The sequence below is a fragment of the Sinohyriopsis cumingii genome, chromosome 6, assembly GCF_028554795.1.
Source record: "Sinohyriopsis cumingii isolate HCF-2022 chromosome 6, ASM2855479v2, whole genome shotgun sequence".
NCBI lineage: Eukaryota > Metazoa > Mollusca > Bivalvia > Unionida > Unionidae > Sinohyriopsis > Sinohyriopsis cumingii.
In genome coordinates, this window is record NC_142966.1 from 160,285 (window position 1) to 179,559 (window position 19,275).

At 34.9% G+C, this 19,275-nt stretch overlaps 1 protein-coding gene across 1 annotated transcript in view; it reads right to left on the reverse strand.

Annotated features, from left to right (window-relative positions):
• Nucleotides 1-9,433: 9,433 nt before the first annotated feature.
• The window catches only part of LOC149796251 (protein YIPF5-like), a 189,076-nt gene continuing 179,234 nt past the window's right edge, over nucleotides 9,434-19,275 (reverse strand). Inside the window, exons 6-7 of the mRNA XM_089960890.1 lie at nucleotides 14,214-14,395; nucleotides 9,434-10,168 (exon numbers count right to left, since the gene is read on the reverse strand). Coding sequence (XP_089817016.1) covers nucleotides 10,006-10,168; nucleotides 14,214-14,395 — 345 coding nt within the window. The 3' untranslated portion in view covers nucleotides 9,434-10,005. The remainder of the gene's footprint in view (nucleotides 10,169-14,213; nucleotides 14,396-19,275) is intronic.

Below are 19,275 nucleotides of genomic sequence, written 5' to 3' on the forward strand. Positions count from 1 at the left end.
CTACCACGCATCATCGAACTTGCCATTTTACCGGTGGAACATTTTCGGTACCCAGACTACTGTTTCGGACTGATTTCTCGAATGTGTCGATAGAACATGTAAAAATATTGTGTTTGAATTCATGAAATTATTGCAGTTTCAAATGCTATAGATTTATACTATAAAAAGGTATTTGTTTTAGATAGCTTTTATGGCCTACCATCGGTATAATCACATGTATGCATGTCAAATCAACCCACCATAAGTTACCAGGATTAGTTTATAGTACCACTCTGATATATAGAACCTCAAATACATGGTTTATGTCTTCATAAAAATAGTACCATTGTTCGGTAAGGTAGAGCCTCTCTAAAGCTGTACTTTCCTGTTGAATTGTCGCCATTTATGGCTATTGACACTGAAATGCAAAGCATATTTGTTACAAAACATAGCACAGGGAACGCAAAAATGGGAAACGTGAGTGCGATATTATTTATATTAACATCTGACTTCCTGCCTAACACAAATGTTGCTGTTTCTTTAGTGTGTACACATGTTTGTATTTGAAGAGGCATATTGTAATTTGCTACAAAAATAACCAAGAGCTATCTTGCTCCACTACCCCTGAACAAAGTGTTATAAGTTGTACAGACCCCAAAAAACTACATGATTTAAATAACATTCATTGCTAAACTCTACAGTCTAAAATTTGACAGTTCGAATTTTAAACTTTGTATGAAAATGTAATTTTACATTACAATTTAGTTTCCTTAAAATGTATGTGTTTGTTTATAAGTCTATTAATTATTTTAATATTTCAAATAAATTTTCAGATATAAATTATCTTGCATTACAATTACTTTTTAACTGCATTGAAAATTTCCTATAATTTGTTTAGACATATCAAGATCACTTGGCCCAATACTTTTATCCTGTGCAGCACCAGAACTGCGCACGTTCTGACGTCTGTCAATCACTATGTGACGAACTTCAGAACCACTTCATGAGTAAAGTTGAAATATGTGTAGCAGGTCACAAGTATTGCTTCTGCTTTCAGTACCTTCGAATGTATTTCCGGTCTATTCTAGAGCATTTTTCCACCCTCATTTTGAAGCTGATGAAATATTTAGAGTTAGGTATTCTTGATATTGATTTAAAGGTCAGTTTTTATTCCTTATAATATGAGCTTTATTTGTGGATGTCCGTGTGAATTCAGCGACAGTGCACAGTGAGTAATGATGATTCTGATCCAGAAGTGATGTGATGTGATGTGATTTTGATTTTTAACGTAGCTTTGACAATGTTTCAGTCATATCGCTACGATATCTGCAATGAGGCAGTTTATAGTGATGTCTAGCATTGGGGCATCGTGCCGCAGACATGTAGCTTAATGTCCCACGGAGTCACATTATCCTGAAACCAGGCGACCAGTCCTAACACTAACCTCTTAATGCTGAATGCCAAGCAAGGCAGCTGTTAGTATCACTTTTGTAAGTCTCTGGTATGACTTGGCCGGGGATCCAGAAGTCAAATCTGTGACCATTGCACAGTGATTTGTTAAAAGTTCAGCCTCTCAAAAATATCACTTATAACCAATGACGGGAACTTCACTGTGAGTTCATCTTTGAAGGTACTTTAGATTAACATATGATTTGTTAGGATTTGGATACACTGGTAAGTTCAGTACTAAGAAACAAATGTAGAGACTATATAGGCAAAAAATAATTGATCTGATTCCATAAAATCAAATTGACCAAATGTATCATCTGTCTTCAAAACAACCCAAACAAGATGTACAATAGTACATAATTGTTAGTAATATGCTGTTCAACCCAGACTCTCGTTTATGTGAAGGTATTATATGCCATCAAGAAGACTACGAAGGCATCCATATGGAAAAGGATTTATTTGGAGAAAAGAAGAATAGGTTCTAAGTCTGCAGCCCAACAGTGAGACAAAGTATGCAGCCCAACAGTGAGACGAAGTCTGCAGCCCAACAGTGAGACAAAGTATTCAGCCTAACAGTGAGACAAAGCATGTAGCCCAACAATGAGACAATGTATGCAGCCTAACAATGAGACAGAGTATGCAGCCCAACAGTGAGACAAAGTATGCAGAGAAGAACCGCAAAGCAGTGTCACCTATGTTAACCATCCTCGGTTAACAAAACCTGACAGCCCTTTTCAGGGATGAACAGATCTCTAGGAAAGAGGTATGTTTGTCGATTATTGATTTGTGTATATATGGATATGTTTAAAGTATAAGTGTATCTTTATGTTGTTACTGACATCTGTATCACATATATCATTTTATTATATAGTTTATAATATATTGTTTATCTGAGTCATTTGGTTAAAAATACATTTAATGATTTTTATAATTATATGACTAGCCGGCATAAGAATGCATGTGCTGTTTCCATTCATAAATAAGGATTGGATTGCCAGTTTACGTCAGCATTATATTTCATATTGTATTGGCCATGTCACAAAAGCATCACGTGATATAGGGAATACAGTTGTACAGTAAATACGCCATGACTGCCCTAGCTGCTATTTGGTTAAATTATACAAAAAGAGTCAAGTGCTGACTATCAAAATATTTTGCAATGCAAAATAACATTTGACATTTTTGCAGTCTCCGGTATTTTAATTTCATAGCTGGGAAATTAATAATGAAACCAACAAGCTTTCACAATGGCATCCAAAGTAGAGAATTTTATCGAAGATACTTCCCATGAGAAATTAGAGTCCTTTAGAAAAGACGAGATACTTGAACTTGCAAAACATTATGATCTTGTTGAGGCAAAGGCTTCTTTGTCAAGAATGTTGCATAGATTATTTGGTGAACCAGAACAATTTTAATAAAAGTGTTCTTGGGTTCATAAATAAGTCTCCGTCTGCTTCGGTCAGGACATCATGGGAAAATACCGCTAGAAGCAAAGTTAGGAAGACTTAGCTTGGGAAGATATGCGAAATGAAACAGTTGAAGATATGCTTGAAAGAAAAGAGGAGACAGAACAAGAGAGAAGAAAGAGAAAGAAAAGTCAAGAGAAAGAGAGAGAGAAGAAAATAAAGGAAATGCAGACGAAACAGATTGAAATGCAATAAAGAAAGGAGGCAGAAAGGTAAGAAAGAAAAGAGGATGTAGAAAGGCAAGAAAGGAGGAGAGAAGGAAAGAGAGAATGATTTAAAGGAGTTTAAATAAGGAGAATTTGAGCTAAACAGTAAGGAGCACTCTCGTGTACACAAAGGTTCATTTTTCCACATTGCCAAACACATCAGACTGGTCATCCTTTTAGAGAAAAGGAGTTCAAGAAATATTTTCTCCGTTTGTTAGAAAATTGCTGAAAATTTGAAATGGCTGAATGATTATCGGACTTCATTACTGCAAAGTGTGTTTACTGGTCAATTACTGATGTCTACACTTCACACTCGTCTGATCAAACTGGTGATTATGATCTGGTCAAATAATGTTTTGAAGGCTTATAAGATCGTGTCCGATACCTATCGTCAAAGCTTTAGAAACTGTAGAAAGGAAACTCATCTTGAGTTTGCATGGAAAGAAGAATGATTGTTTAATAGACGATGTCTAGGCAAGGAGGTTGACAAAATTTATGATATTTTTAAACAACTTATTGATTGAAAAATACAAGAACTGTGTCAGTATTGGTGCTAGAGCTTTATGAGAAAGGGGCTGGAACTTCAGAGAAAGCAGCCAGTACAGCTGATGATTATTCTTTGATTCACAAGGTTTCATTGTGAATAAATCTTCTCCAGAGATTTGTGTTAAGAAACGATTTCTGTGTCTTGTGAGTACTTACAAGTCTCAAACTGATAAAACTGTAAAGAATCAAATTTCTGATAAAACCAGATAAGACTTTGCATATATGTACTGATTACGGAAAAGTAAACAGTGTCTCTAAAACATAATCATTTCCAATTCCATGCATCTATGACTGCATTGACAGGATTGGAAATACCAAACATGTCACCAAGTTTTTAATTTTGAAGGGATTCTAACAAATTCCTCTCATGGAGAGAGCAAAGGAAATTTCAGCATTCATGACTCTAGATGGACTTTACCAATACAAAGTCATGCCATTTTGGATGAAGGGTCCCCCCAGTTCCTTGCATCATTTGATGAATGTGATCACATCTGGTATAGGAAATAGTGGTGTGATGCCTACATGCATTATCTCAGTATCTACAATGATACCATGAATGACCACAAGGAAACAATCCAAAATATGTTTTAGAAAAGCTCAGTAAAGCAAATTTGACAATCGCTTAAGTAAAAGTGACTCCTGCCATACTTGTGTTACATTTTTAGGACATAGTGTGGCACATGGTTAAATAAAGTAAGCAACTGAGATTTTGGGGGATGGCAGGATATTATTATAAATTTTGCTCTAATCTTTCCATGATTGTTGAATTTCTAATTATTGTTAAGTAAACAGACCAAATTTTGCTGGTCAGACAAATATCAGGAAGCTTTTTATATGTTAATGGCCATACTCAATAGTGCACCAGTTCTCTCAGCTCCAGATTTCACTAAATCATTTAAAATGTAAGTGATGTAGGGGTTGGTGGAGTGCTGTTACAGGAAGACTGCAACGGTGTGGTTCATCCAATGTACTATGTTTGTATTAACAAAAAACTGAATAAGCACCAGAAAAAGTATTCCACAATAGAGAAGTGTTTGGTTTTGATGATGGCCTTGCAACACTTTGAGGTGTAATTTAGTGTAGCTCATTCTCCAATTGTTGTCTTTAGCAATCACAACTCCCTCACGTTCATTAATAAAACGAAGAACAAAAATCAAAAAACTGTTTTGATGGAGTCTCATGTTACAGTCATGTAACATCAATGTTAGACACATATAAGGAAAGGCAAATTTAATTGCAGATGCACTTTCACATGCATAGAAGTAAAGTATTGCATTGTTTTGTATACATGATTGAATCATTCATTTTCTTATACAATATTAGTTACATATATATGCTTGACATATAAATACCAAAAGAAGGTTTTATGGCATATGTCTTTTTAAGGGGGAAGATGTTACGGATATATATCTATTGTATAATATAGTTTTTATTTGAGTCATTTTTGTTCGTTAAGTTACCTTGTCCTTTGACTTTTTGATTCTAAAATTGCCAGTAAGCCAAAAAAAAATTTCCTAACCAAAGTCAATTGAGAACTTGTTATTATGTGGAAACCATTTTTTTCTGTCATCACAGTGACCTTGCCCTTTGAGCTTTTGACCCCATGACAGAGAGGATTCTTACTTCGATAAAGTAAGCAATCTGTAGATGGAAAACAATTTGAGTCATTGTACAAAAACGAAATTGGTAAAAGAAGGACTGATGGACATCGGAGGGTAAGCATTAAAAGATGGATTGCTCCATCTTATTGTGGGAGTATAAAAAAAATTTTGTGTCATAAGGCACATGCATGTAAAAAAAGAAAATCATTTTCAGTGACCCGATACTTATTGAACTGTTATCAAGTACTGTGATTGATTTTGTTATTATTTTGCACTTGCATATTTTCTTATTTATCCAACATGAAATTAAATAAAAGTTAACACAGACTTCAAAATTCGCGGGCCTCTTGAGTTTACATGGGAGACCAGGATGAATTCTAATTTACAGTACTTACACAGTGCAAAGCGTGCATAGCATCACTTAAATCCATCCCAAACATATTAGATGCAAATTTTGTTTTAATCTTTGTTTCGACCAAATTGCATTCTTCCAGATAACATTTCAGCAAGTCCTTAATAACTGTTTCGTTTAAGTTGAATCACATGCTCACGAGTTACTCATTTTCAATGATATAAGCGATCCTACACACTGAGATAACATTAATGGATTAATCGGGAGATCTCTGCAAAAAATCGGGAGATATTATGAAACCGGAAGATAGGCGTGGAGCGACCCCAAAATTCGGGAGTTTTTTTTTTTCTTTCTCTCCCAGCGTGAGAGTTGACAGGTATGGTGTAAGATGGCTTCCATCAAAGCAAACTACAACTCAACAACGGTATTAGCATAATTTTCGAAAAATTATTTCTGAAACTTCTTTATTGTATTTTGGAGATATCATTAAATTTGAGTGCAGTGGTGCCTATGATTCGACTCTATGGATGTACTTCATTCCGCAGAATGTACTTCATGTAGCACATGTTCAAACCATTGTATTGTATAAACAAGTTCATTAGCCTAATTGCGAGCATTGAATCAAACCATTTCGTTGACTGTTGTGTTGTCATACTGGGATCAAATTTTAATGAGTTAGGTATTTACAATTTCAAGGCAAAATAGCAACGTAATTACTGGTACGCTGATATAAAATGTCAAATGCAATGATGCATAAACAAACAAAAACTGAATCAAAAGAGAGAGGTAGTGTTACAGCAACTCGCGATTGCTTAATTCTTGTCATCGTTCGATCAAATTATACATGAATCTAAATTAGGCAAAACCAATAAGAACACAGAAAATTAAATAAATTACTTTTCAAACAAGTTTATACCATTTCTTTTTAATAATCATACATGCCATGCCCGAAATAATTATACATGTACGTTTTGTTAATATAAGTTTGCCTAAATAAATGCATTTAGAACTTACCACGTGCATCTTGTGATGCCTCGGAGTTGTGGGTCGGCTAATAAGCGGGTCATGCACTCTTTAGTGTTTATACCTGTTCAGTGGGGGGGGGGTCGGCTTATACGCAAGTATATACAGTGGGTGTGTCTTAATGAGATGATTAAAAAGAAGATGCATATAAATCAAAGTCATCATCCAGACTGGTTGAATATTGTGTCACCAAATCTGGATCACACAATCATTCATTCAAATAATCGTTTTGTTTTGTTTTTCATATAACTTCAACGTTTTCCTCTGTAATTCTTCAGTTATCGTATTGGGTATCATTATTTCATTATCAGCTTCAAATAGCTGTATCATGCAAATTCTGTGTCACCTATAATACTGAATAGTTATCTCATAGTGTCCATAATGACATTACACAGACATAATCCTTTAAGATCATCTTTTAATACAAACAAAATAGTATTATTCCCTTCCAGATAATTTGTCCACGATTCCTTTCCTCTGTAAAATTTTGATTCCTAAAAAAGTTGTAGCTTGTGCATAATTCATTGTTTATGCTATGAATTTCCATAAGTGTGTAAATTCTATTCACTGAATCATTTAAATGTCTGTGTGGCATAGTTAAATTTATAACTTTCTTCTAAGTAGTATACTTGTAATTTCAGCCTTCAAAAGACCTACCAACCTTCTAGTGCTTTAATGTTCACTTTAGTTTCTATTTTTTGCCTCTTATTAAATCTGCATTCCAATATTTTCTGCAATGTTAAAGTAATTACCATCTGAACAATCATGGTGAGGACATAATTTTTTTAATATTTAATTGATTTTGTTCATCAAACTTGTTTCTGTATGTACTCATTTTCTCATACAATCTTCTGATTACATGTATATTAAAAAATGCCACATTATTTGTACATGTTCTGTATTTAATTCAACTGTAAACACCTCTATGCTGCAAACTTTAATTAAAAATCAGTCTCCTCTATTACACGTTTCATCATTTTGTCTCTTTCGTCAATACTGTGTTGTTCTGTAAAAATTTCAAACATCTTTTCAATGACATACTCTTTCATATTTCATTATTTTGTCTATTTCATCAATACTGCCTTGTATACACATGTCTGTACATGTGGTGAATCCGTGAAGGGTGTGAGCGGCCAATAAAAGTGTGGGCCAACCCAAGGACTCGTGAAACTGTGTGGTTCATCAGTTTATGAATCATATGACTGTACAAGTGTCAAGAGGCATATGTTTGTTCCAAATGATGTTTCAACTGAGTACATTTTCAATTGCACGAGATTTTGAATCTTAATTGTATTATAGGAGATTATGTGAAATCTCGCTTACATTGCATAATCTAGATTATGTGAATCTCACTTACAGTAAATAATATTATTTGAAACATATCTGAATTCCTTGAGATTATTTGAATCTTAATCGTATTCCATGCATGAGATTATGTGAATCTCTCTTACATCGCATATTATTTGAAACGTATTTGAATTCCTTGAGATTGTTTGAATCTTAATCGTATTCCATGCATGAGATTATGTGAATCTCTCTTACATCGCATATTATTTGAAAAGTATTTGCAGTCCTTGAGGTTTTTTGAATCTCACTTTCCACACATAAGATTACATGAATCATATTTTCGTTTTTCAACTTGTGAATGTTTGTATAGAGTGACTGGACCAATCATATGTTGAGAGCGTGAGAGAATCATTGTATTTATAATATATATATATATACATTTTTATTAATTCATTTTATAAATTTCCATCGTCCATCACATTGTGTTTGGGTTATTTATTTAATCCAAAGCCCACTTGGTTACAATTCTGTTAAAATAGACATTGCAGCTTAATGTACTTTGACTAACTGCATGATTTCAGAAGCAATGTTCCACTGAATAAAAGCCATAATTTGATAGAAAGAAGTCATTCTAAAAAAATAACAAGAAGGAATTTTGATTACCAAATTTAACAAGCAGATTTAAAATCAAAAAGATTTAAAATGCATGATATAAATCAATTTGTAACACAATGTACCCAGCTAGAAACAGTATAGACCTAGATCTGCTGAAACACAATTTGGGTGCATATCAGGGTCCACGCAGCCTGAAATTATTTGTAAATTGAACAGTATGGACCTAGATTTGCTTTAACACAAATGCCTTCATAACTGGGTCCAGGCAGCCTGAAAGTGTTAGAAATGCTTTCATAATGTGTTGACAGAGCAAGGCTTACCACACTTGAAATTGTTTATAAAATGATCAGTATAAACCAAAATATGCATCGACATAATGTGTTGGCATATCAGGGTCTACTGAGCTTGAAAATGCTTGAAATTTCTTAAATGAACAGTATAGGTCAGGATATGCTGTGAGACCAGGTACTGTCAGATCAGAGTCTACACTAACTGCCCGATATCATTTGTAAAATGAACCTGTATAGATCCAGACTGGCTATGACTGGCTATCATAATGAGCCAGCAAATCAAGGTCAACACTACTTGAAATCAATTGCAACATCAACAGTATATATAATATATAGGCAGATCAAGGTCTACCCTGCTTGAAATCAATTGTAAAATGAACAGTATAAATTCAGATCTGCCAAGACATAAAACACAAGCAAATCAGGGTCTACACTGTTTGAAATCATTTACATAATGTATTATGTGATGGCAGATCAGGGTCTATGCTGTTTGCTGCAAGGTGCCTATTATCCACAGCTAAATAAAGTAGTTGGATGGTGTTTAGGAGTACTGAATTGATAATTAATTAACAGCAGAATCCTACCAGGGAAATACAATGGTGTAAAAGAAATAAGAAAATTTGCTGTTACAAAGGTGTTTATTTGTACAGGCAACAATTTCTTTTCAACAGACCATAATTGTAAACTTTTGCAAATTACTATGTTTTCTTGGTAAGACTGACATAACACATTTACATCCAATGCATGATCATAGTCAAGAGTAAACCTTTTAAATGATGCAAATGATCCGCTGTGCAACTTATTTTTGAGAAAAATGTTACTGTGCCCAATATCAAAATTTGTCCAAAAGTGCTGTAAAGTAAACAACAATTTGACAGCACAAATCTGTCTATACTATTAACAAAAAGAGTCTCTGTTTATTTAAATTTGAAACCTCCAATATCACAGATTTTTCTGCTTAATATGAAAACAAAATAGTAATCTCCATCCTCAACCTATTGCTAAAACAAGAGGCCCATGTGAGCCTAAAGTCACTCACCTCACAGAGAGCCTGGTGAGCTAAAAATACCTAAACGGCATGTTCGTGAGTATGCATATAATTAAGTACAGAACAAAATGTGCAAGATGACAATGAAACACAGCTTTCTGTCAATGAATGCATTATACTGAAACAGAGATGGCGTCTGCAGGTCAAAACACAGTAAGCAAGGCAAATACTCCATACACCAGAGCACAGGGGTAGGCAACCAACAACTGCTGCTGATCCATTTCCAGGGCTGATACAAATAATTTGGAGGCTGATAAGCTACACCACACCACTGCCACACACACCAGAACTATTCCAATTATACCTCTGAAAAAGAGAGTGCAGATTTGCTGAGTGATACTTAGCCCAACTTTTATGATAATTCATGTGCATCATTTGAAGGAAAAAGATAAGCAAACAGTATTTCTCCAACTTCTGAATTAAGAGCACTTTTATTTATTTTGCTGAGGAACTGGAAGCTAAGTGACTTTACAAAGGACATACAGATGCAGCTGCCCCTGGCAAATATTAGTGTCTACTCCAATCATTTAAAATCATCAAGAGGACAAAACGACATGGACCAATATTGGCTGGAATTTTATATGATGTTAGACCTATAATACAAGATCTAAACCTTGATATTTATGATCCGGGAATGGGTGGGTGACATACTACTAGAAAACAATCAGTACTGTGTATCTGTTCCAAAACCAGAGACAAGGGAATTGACAGCCACATTTTTGCTGGCAGCCGCTATTGACACAGACAGTGGAAATGATGGTCGAATATTTGTTGTGATCCCATACTGACAGAGACAAAGTGATTGGACATATGCATTCCCTTAAACTCAACTCCGCTATTAATTCAACTAAATTCAAAATTCCTTTGTAAGATTCAATCTTCAAATGAAATAATGGCCCAAAACAGGATCACTGTACAGGGGAACAAAATGGGCAGTTTCTACATTTATTGAAATAAAGAATATAATTAATGAAAATTTGTGACAAACCCCAATTCTCTGCATGTGTTTGTCTCCAAGTATTAAAATCTTTTGCATACAATTTTCAATTTTTGCAGGATTTTCACAGTTGCGTGTCAATCCTGTACAATGCGACTGTTGGATGGTACTAATAAAAGCAACTATATATTTCTTTATAACCTACATTATTTCACTAAGTTAAGGATAAAGCTTTGTAAGAACACAACTAAGCTATCTCCAAACTGTAGACCAAGTTGATTTTAATTACCATATTTACTCGCTTATAAGTCAAATGCAACTGGAAAATGCACAAACCCAGATTTGACATCACATAATGCACCAGCAGATCTGAGTCTGTGCCGTTTGATGGGAGTAATCATTGGAACAAACACTACAGACCCTAACTTGCTGGCGAATTATGCTACAGTCGATCAGGATCTTTGTTGCTTGTAGTTTGCTTTGGTTTATAAGTGAATATATATGGTATTTTATTATATTCTGATAAAAATTGCCTCTAAAGATAAAAGCATAACTGATGTGCTCAAAGTCTTGCTCATAAATGAAAGTCATCAAAGATCTTCATGATACAGACTCAAATACCAAGTTTTATTGAAAATGGACAAACAACATAGTTTCTACATCTAATGAGGTAAGAAGATCAACCATCAAATGCCAGGTACATTAAATATATTCACAGAACTCACTTATTATAGAACCTCTCAACATCAATGATAATATAAGATTAAGGTGGATTTTAATTTGATTAGAATTTGATCTCCAAAGTGGTAACTTAAAAAGCTTGATCAAAACCTGATGAAAAATATAGATGCTTAATTGTTGACAAGCTCGGTCATAATGCTTAAATTTCACTCAACCATAATCTTAATAACATAAATACAGTTTCAAGAGTGGAAAAAATATCTCCAAGATTGCATAAATATGCACAGGTCTTGCACATAATAAAAATCATCCAAAATCTTTGCAATACTCATCTATTTAACAAGTTTGATTAAAATCAGGACAAAATAGTCTCAAGTGGTAAAAAACTTAGTCAATTATTTGCAAGATCACCTCATTAATATGCATAGATTTTGACTAATAAAGCACATAAAATATCTTGATGATATAAGACTACTTACATTTGATTAAATCAAGATCAGATGTACAGCAGCCACTCAAGTGTTTAATGAATCAGATGCAGTCACCTCAATGATATGAACAGATCTTGCTCATCATATAACCCTAAATGTTAAGTCTGATCGAAATCAGACAAGAAAATATGGCTTCAAGAGTGCTAACAAGCTTAGACGAAATCAGACAAGAAAATATGGCTTCAAGAGTGCTAACAAGCTTAGATAATAAGACCACCTCATTAATATGCATGGATCCCACTCACTTTTGAATCCATATTCATATTTCATCAAAACCCAGACTAGAATTATGACTTAAAAAGTGGTAATAAAGTCAAGCAATACAGTGTAATATCAACTTATTTATATGTAATGATCTTTATCATGATTGAAATTGTCAGAAATCCAAAAATATACTGAAGGTTTCATCAAACTCAGATAAAAAAATAAAATAGCTTCCTAAATGGTAACAAGCTCAGTCAATCAGATACTTGGTTATGGCACAAGTATGTGTGCCTCTTGCTCATTATCACATTCATTCCAAGCCTGATCAAAATCAGATTAGGAATACATCTCCACAATGGCAACAAAGTCAGCCATTCAGCTGCTAGATTACCCTAATACACATGGCTCTTGATCTTTATTGAAACAATCCAAGATCTTGATCATATAAGCCCTATATATCAAGTCTGATAAAAAGCTGATCAAAAATAAGGCTGCCAAACTGGTAACAAGCCTAGCTAATGAGATGCAAGATCACCTAATTAATTTGCAAGGATATCATTCATTATCCGACTTGTCAGTGATTTTGATGATGTAAACCTATGCTCCAAGTTTTATTGAAACTGGAAGGAAATATGGACTCCAGAGTGCAGACATGAGTTTGGTTTTCGATTAAAAAAAGCTGAAAATATTTTGGGGGTGCTCCCCCAACAGGGTTTCGAAGTGCAGCACATTTTACACTCATAAAAAACTGCTCCTGGTGCAACTTATGATTGTTAAATAAGCCAAAATAATCATTTGAAAAACTAATAAACTTACCAAAAATTTTCAACTTTATGTCAATAATTTCACAATGTTTATAGTCACATGAATTTGTTTTCCAGTCCTACTGATACTGAAGTTATTTCATGTGCAGTGTTCACATCACAATTAAGTTACAATAATTCGTCATTTTTGCAGCAAATGTATTATATACTTCTCTCTTTTCATAACAAATCTGTAAAATAAGTACATCAACTATATAAAAATAATCCCATACATTCACTTGTCTTTTTCTCCAATGGACGCAAGCTGTTGATATGCTAGTTGAGCTCTTTTTGTAACTTTGGCAAAGATTTCATTAGCCTTACTTTTTGTCATCACCGACCTTTTTTGCTCAATGTGCAATCGTTTCTTTTCCTTCTCAATCAAAGCCTCATTCCTTTCAGGCTGGTGCTTGTAACAGCGACAGGCAGTGCACATATTCTGACAAAGGGCTACATCTGTTCTCTCAAGCAAGAAATATTTCTTCTTATAGTAATTAATTGCACTTTTTCCAGATGCCTTCTGAGCCTCAATTTTTCAATGTGCAGCTTCTTTTGTAGGTGCAGTTCCAAACTCTTGCAACAACAATTACCGTAATTCAGATCTTTTTTGCAGAGGTCACAAAATGCCAGTACCCTAGCATTGTTTTCTTATAAACTGACCAGCTAAATTTATGTGAACTTTTCACTCCAGCCATTCCCATTTTCATACGTTTTTTAAACCTTTATCTAAACTTGTCATGCTCCCTCTCAACAACTTGGGATGCCATGTTTTGCAAGCATGTTTCTTCTTACCATTGCCATCAGTTTCCATTACACGAAGAATTATTGGATGAATTTAAACCTTTGACCAATCAGAATATTCTGTATGAGTCGTGTGCTAACTAATATATGGAATGAATAATTTACAAAGGTCATTGCGGAATGGGACCAAACAGACCGTTTTTACAAAACCAGATCAGAGATGATATAAAAAACGGACTCTATCAAGAAAAACCTGACTCAAGTCCGGAGAAAAGTGGAAAACCACTTTAAAACTGAGAAAAATCATGTATATCATGTCTGAGTGGAAAGAAGCATTTGTCAATGTTTGGATGCAACACAATGGATGGCTCACAACACACAACACATGAGAGATGCAACGTTATACCATAAGCTTGCTTGACCTTACAGCCAGGAAAGCTAATGTACAGGGTTCTTCTATTTTTATAATAATGACAGTTGATAAATATACTTACTGTAAAGAAAGAAGAATGGATGAAAAAGACAGAATGACCATAGGAAGTAGACAGTAACCCAAGACACTGACAGTTATTCCTGCAGACACCCCAGTCATGCTCATCAAATTCAGCAAGGCATACACTGCTAGGCAACCAACCAAACCAATGCCATAGATGTAGCCAAACTGTAATTTTCCAGCCTGAAAGAGAAAAAAAGGTGTTCACTGGCAGGGGAAAAAAAATCTTTCTGATTTGATTACTTCTGTAAGGATTGTGTCCCTTTGCATAATATACATTCACTGAGCTTGTAGCTATTGTGCCAGCCTGATTAAAATCAGTTTTCCAATTTCCTGCATGAAAGTCTGACAAGCTTTCACTTTGGGGTCATGTTCTGGTGACCTATGTTATTACATGTATCATAATCACTAATTTTACTAGCCAATCAGATGAATTATTATATTTTGATATTTGGGAGACTGAACACTATGGTTAAAGAGCATCAATGTGTTCTAAATGATTCAATTCACTTTAAAATTTCTGAAAGCTGCATTTACACTATCTAATTCAAGGGTACTAGAACATGATCCATAACCGGTCGCTGTCAGATCTTCATGTTGGACAGTCAAGATCTTATTTTAATCAGAATGATAATGTACTGTTGAGACAACAACATGTAATTTGTGTGTCTGTCTGTCTCTTTCTATATATATATATATCATTTGAGCGGAAAGAAGAAAAACCATTAAATGAAATGATATCCGAATACTCAAAATTCAATATGCTTACAAACATATGTGAAAATCATGGGGATCGAAGAAGATGTGGTTTATTTATTTAATTATTAAGATAAATCACATCTTGCTGAATAATGGTTACAAAGTCTTATATATATATATATATATATATATATATATATATATATATATATATATATATATATATATAGTTACTTAATATTTTAAATACATTTCCGATTTGAGTGTTCAATTGTACTGTTTTGGACATTTTGCCCTGACAGTTGGAGAGGTCCCTCACACTGTATGATCTTAAAAGTCATCATGCTGTTCATAATTTAGTCATTTCCTTTACAGAAAGAAGGGTTCTGAAAAACCATTGGCTAAACCTCTACAGGTGTGACCATTGGTATGCGCATCAATCTGGCATATAACTGATCAATCAGGTGCCTTTTCTGAGGTTGTCCACTTCCACAGTCAAAGAGAAAATAAAAAGCTACCAGTAAATTAAATCTGCTTCTCCCACCCCAACTTTGTCTTGAAGTACTTTGCTGTAAAGATATGACGCTAATCAAAATCCTTGTAAAATATTCTGAGACATAGCTGGTACCCAAATTCCACTGACACAATACCAGTGTCAAATCATGGGGTGAAAGACATGGGAGATGGATGGGAAGAACAGATAAAACCCTTTTATCAACTGAACTGTAGTTTTTTGCGGTGTGGGGCGGGGAGGAGACAATAAGTGCTGTTATGTAATACTTAAATATTATTATTACTATGCTATCTCTTTTCCTGGCTTTCCTCCCCAGTTAAAGATCGAAGATGAAAATTCATTCCTCCAGTTAGTAATTGGACATCTCAAACGAAAAGAACACAGCCATAATTTAGTGCCTTAGTAACTTCCATCATTCAGAATACTGTCCAAGACAGCAGAATGGGAGAAGGGAATCAGTAATAATAGCAGGTAAGTATTATATAATTAAAATTAGTTTTACCCTCCCAAATTACATTTTAGTAGCAGAAATACATTATCTATTATTATTACTTTGCTGACTTTTTCAGCCTTGAGGGAGGCCAATTTCCTTATAATAGCTGTCAGGATGAACTTATTGTGTTCCAGTTGCATGCTGCTGTATGCTGAGGACAGATTGTTGACAACTAGCTGGAATTGCATAACAGGACCTAATGCATACATTCCTTCAATTGGGTGTGCCAGTTAACACAGGTCGAATGATAAGAAAGTAGAGTGAGATCGCCAAAAGTGGCATTCCTAATATCATAAAAAGTGGAATGATTACTAAAAGTCTGAGATGTAACAATAGCCCACACCTCATGGATTTAGATTCTTAAGAATGAAAGATCATTATCAGTGAGAGATTGATAAGATCTTTGACTGTCAAACAAGAAATGGTGGCTGCAGAGATATCTCAGATATTGGGTGTACCGTCATTGACCCTTTCCCTGGTAGGGACTGGAGGCTCCATGATCCTGATGAAGGAAATATGATGTCCAATACTGGCAGAAATGAATGCCCATTGACCGGTATTCTTCCTACCCTGGAGTGACTGAAGATAGATGCCCAGTGACTGGTATCTGTTGCTTTGCTCTGTGGTTGGTGACCAGTACCTCAACCAGGTGCCTGGTGACCTGCATCCAGTGACTCATGTCTCAACCAGGCTCCTGGTGACCTTCACTCATTGACTAATGTCTCAACCAGGTTCCTGATGAAGTGACTTATCATTGTGAAGAGTCTCTATCTAGGAAACCTGACACTATCAGTAACCTTGACTACTTTGGTGAAGAAGCTGGCTGCACAATACTTATGCCAGAAACTTACTTGCCAGATCAAAACAGGTCACATGAAAATCAATATTTTTGACTCCTAAAGCCCCAGACATAACTGTGTTTATAAAATAAAATTTCTAATAAATCTTGAAAAACAAAACAGACAGAGAGAGAGAGAGAGAGAGAGATTTCTTAACACTACAATATGTGTCTGTCACTTGTAGCCTGTTAAACAGTAACGATTTGCACAGCTTCATGCCTAATAATCATGCACGACCAAGGGCAGTTTATACAGCTGATTGCCTTACTGTAAAAGACAAAGTAAGGGTAGTCAGCAATAAACAACCACCATTCCAGAGATTACTTAACTGACTGACAACAGCTAGGGTGATTTTGTATTTGATAGTCTTTTCAGCACTGCTGTGCAAGAACCCAAACTGTTAACTTGCACAGGTAAGATACACGAGTTGAACAACGCAATTTTTATTCATCTGAAGTTAGGTAAATCTTGAGCTTTTATTTGTAAAATAAAGAAATTATTAAAAAAGCATATTTAAGGCATCTTTATTCAAGATTATTGTCTAGATCATGACCAATATCAAAGTTTCTTTGAAGTCAGTTTTTACTCCATCAATTAATTGCCAAATTTTGCTTGTTTTGAATGGTAACAGAAGTGTGGTTTGTTTTTCTAGCACAAATTGTTGTAACACAGCTGTGATTCAGAGAAGGACAAATCATCTAAAGAGGACCAAAGTCCAGGAAAAACTCATTTTCAAAACACCTGCTTGGAATGCATCAGAGAAGTTGAGTACTTAACACTAAGAACATATTGCAAATAACATTGGTTATTCAGGAATATATGACATCCATCAACAAAGTATGTGTAGTAACACCCTGCTTTAGAACTGAGTTCAATCCCAAAAGTAACTAACACGTATTATCAATAAATGACAAACCATGTCATCAGAGCTGAAGTGTTTCTTAGCTACATAATACCATCCAGTCTCTAATATTAAAATGCAAAGATGAACAACAATGATGCCTGCATCACCTTATAACTAGGAAGTGCCCTTGATCCCTTCCAGAATGGGCAAGCTGGTGACTTTCTGTTATGGAAAAGTACATTTGATCCCTCTGGGGATCAGCCTGCAGGTAATATCCTTACACTGGGAAGTGCCTCCGAGGATTGGCATGTTGGTGAATTCATTATACTTTGTAACACCTGATTCCTTCTAAGCTCAGCATGTTGGCAGCTCCCTTACTCTGAAATGGGGTGGTGTGGGGTAGTGGTAAACAGGAGATGTAGAAGACAATTCCATTCTTCCAACATTTACAGAAGTGGTGACTCTCTGCTAAGTCCCAATATTTCATCTGACCATAATGCATAGAATGGACATCTATCGATGTCAGTACACACAGTGCATACCAAACAGGTGGAGTGGGTGTACAGTAAAGCCTTCTATGGCCACATTTGCCAACAATTTATGGTATGCTGAAAAACTGAAACCAATAAGCAGAACAAAGCTGTAAGGGGTAATATCTACCCAAACACCTGCATCAACAAGTGGGATAAAAATTTATGGAAGCAATACCTAACTAGCCAGTGCAAAAGATTCAATAAATTCAATGTCAATTTAAACAAAAAAAGGATAAAATTCATTTAAATTATCACAAAAGATGACAGAATGAATGAAATTCATTTGTGCTCAGAGACATAAATAATTGCACCACAGAGACATGAATAATAGCACCACAGAGACATGAATAATTGCACCACAGAGACATGAATAACAGCACCACAGAGACATGAATAATTGCCCCACAGAGACATGAATAATAGCACCACAGAAACATGAATAATTGCACCACAGAGACATGAATAACTGTACCAGAAACATGAATAATAGCACCACAGAGACATGAATAATTGCACCACAAAGACAAGAATAATTGCACCACAGAGACATGAATAATAGCACCACACAGACATGAATAATAGCACCAGAGAGTCCAAGTAAACATAGGAAAATGTTCTGAATGATAGTGATGACTATGGCAATGGAATGGGAATGTGTTGCTTTCATTCTAGGAATAAATTTTCACCTTGGACTGGAGACTAGCACTAGGAGAAGATGGCAAAGTACAAACATGTGAACCTCCTGCACAGGAAGTGTATGCAGAATTATTACTGAAAAATTCAATCGTTTCCATTTTTTTTTGCATATTCTGGTTATAGTGCAATATGTTTATGGTAATAATGCCTGTGATCATGTGACTCAACTGGTCAAAGCATGGCAAGACAATTTAGTTGCTAATTTTGCCCTACAAAGTCATTGGCAGGCTTCATTGTCTGAAATCTGTGGAGGTAGATTATACGCAATGTGTGAGCCGAAGTAATTCAGAAAGGATTAAATATGTTAACTGATTATATTTGAGTTACTAAAGAGCCCAGTCAGCAAAAAAAAGTAAACATTAATTTGAATTTCTCCACAAGGTATGTTCTACTTTGGTGCTTTAAGATCTTGACAGGGATTAGAGTCTACACTATTTAAGAACAA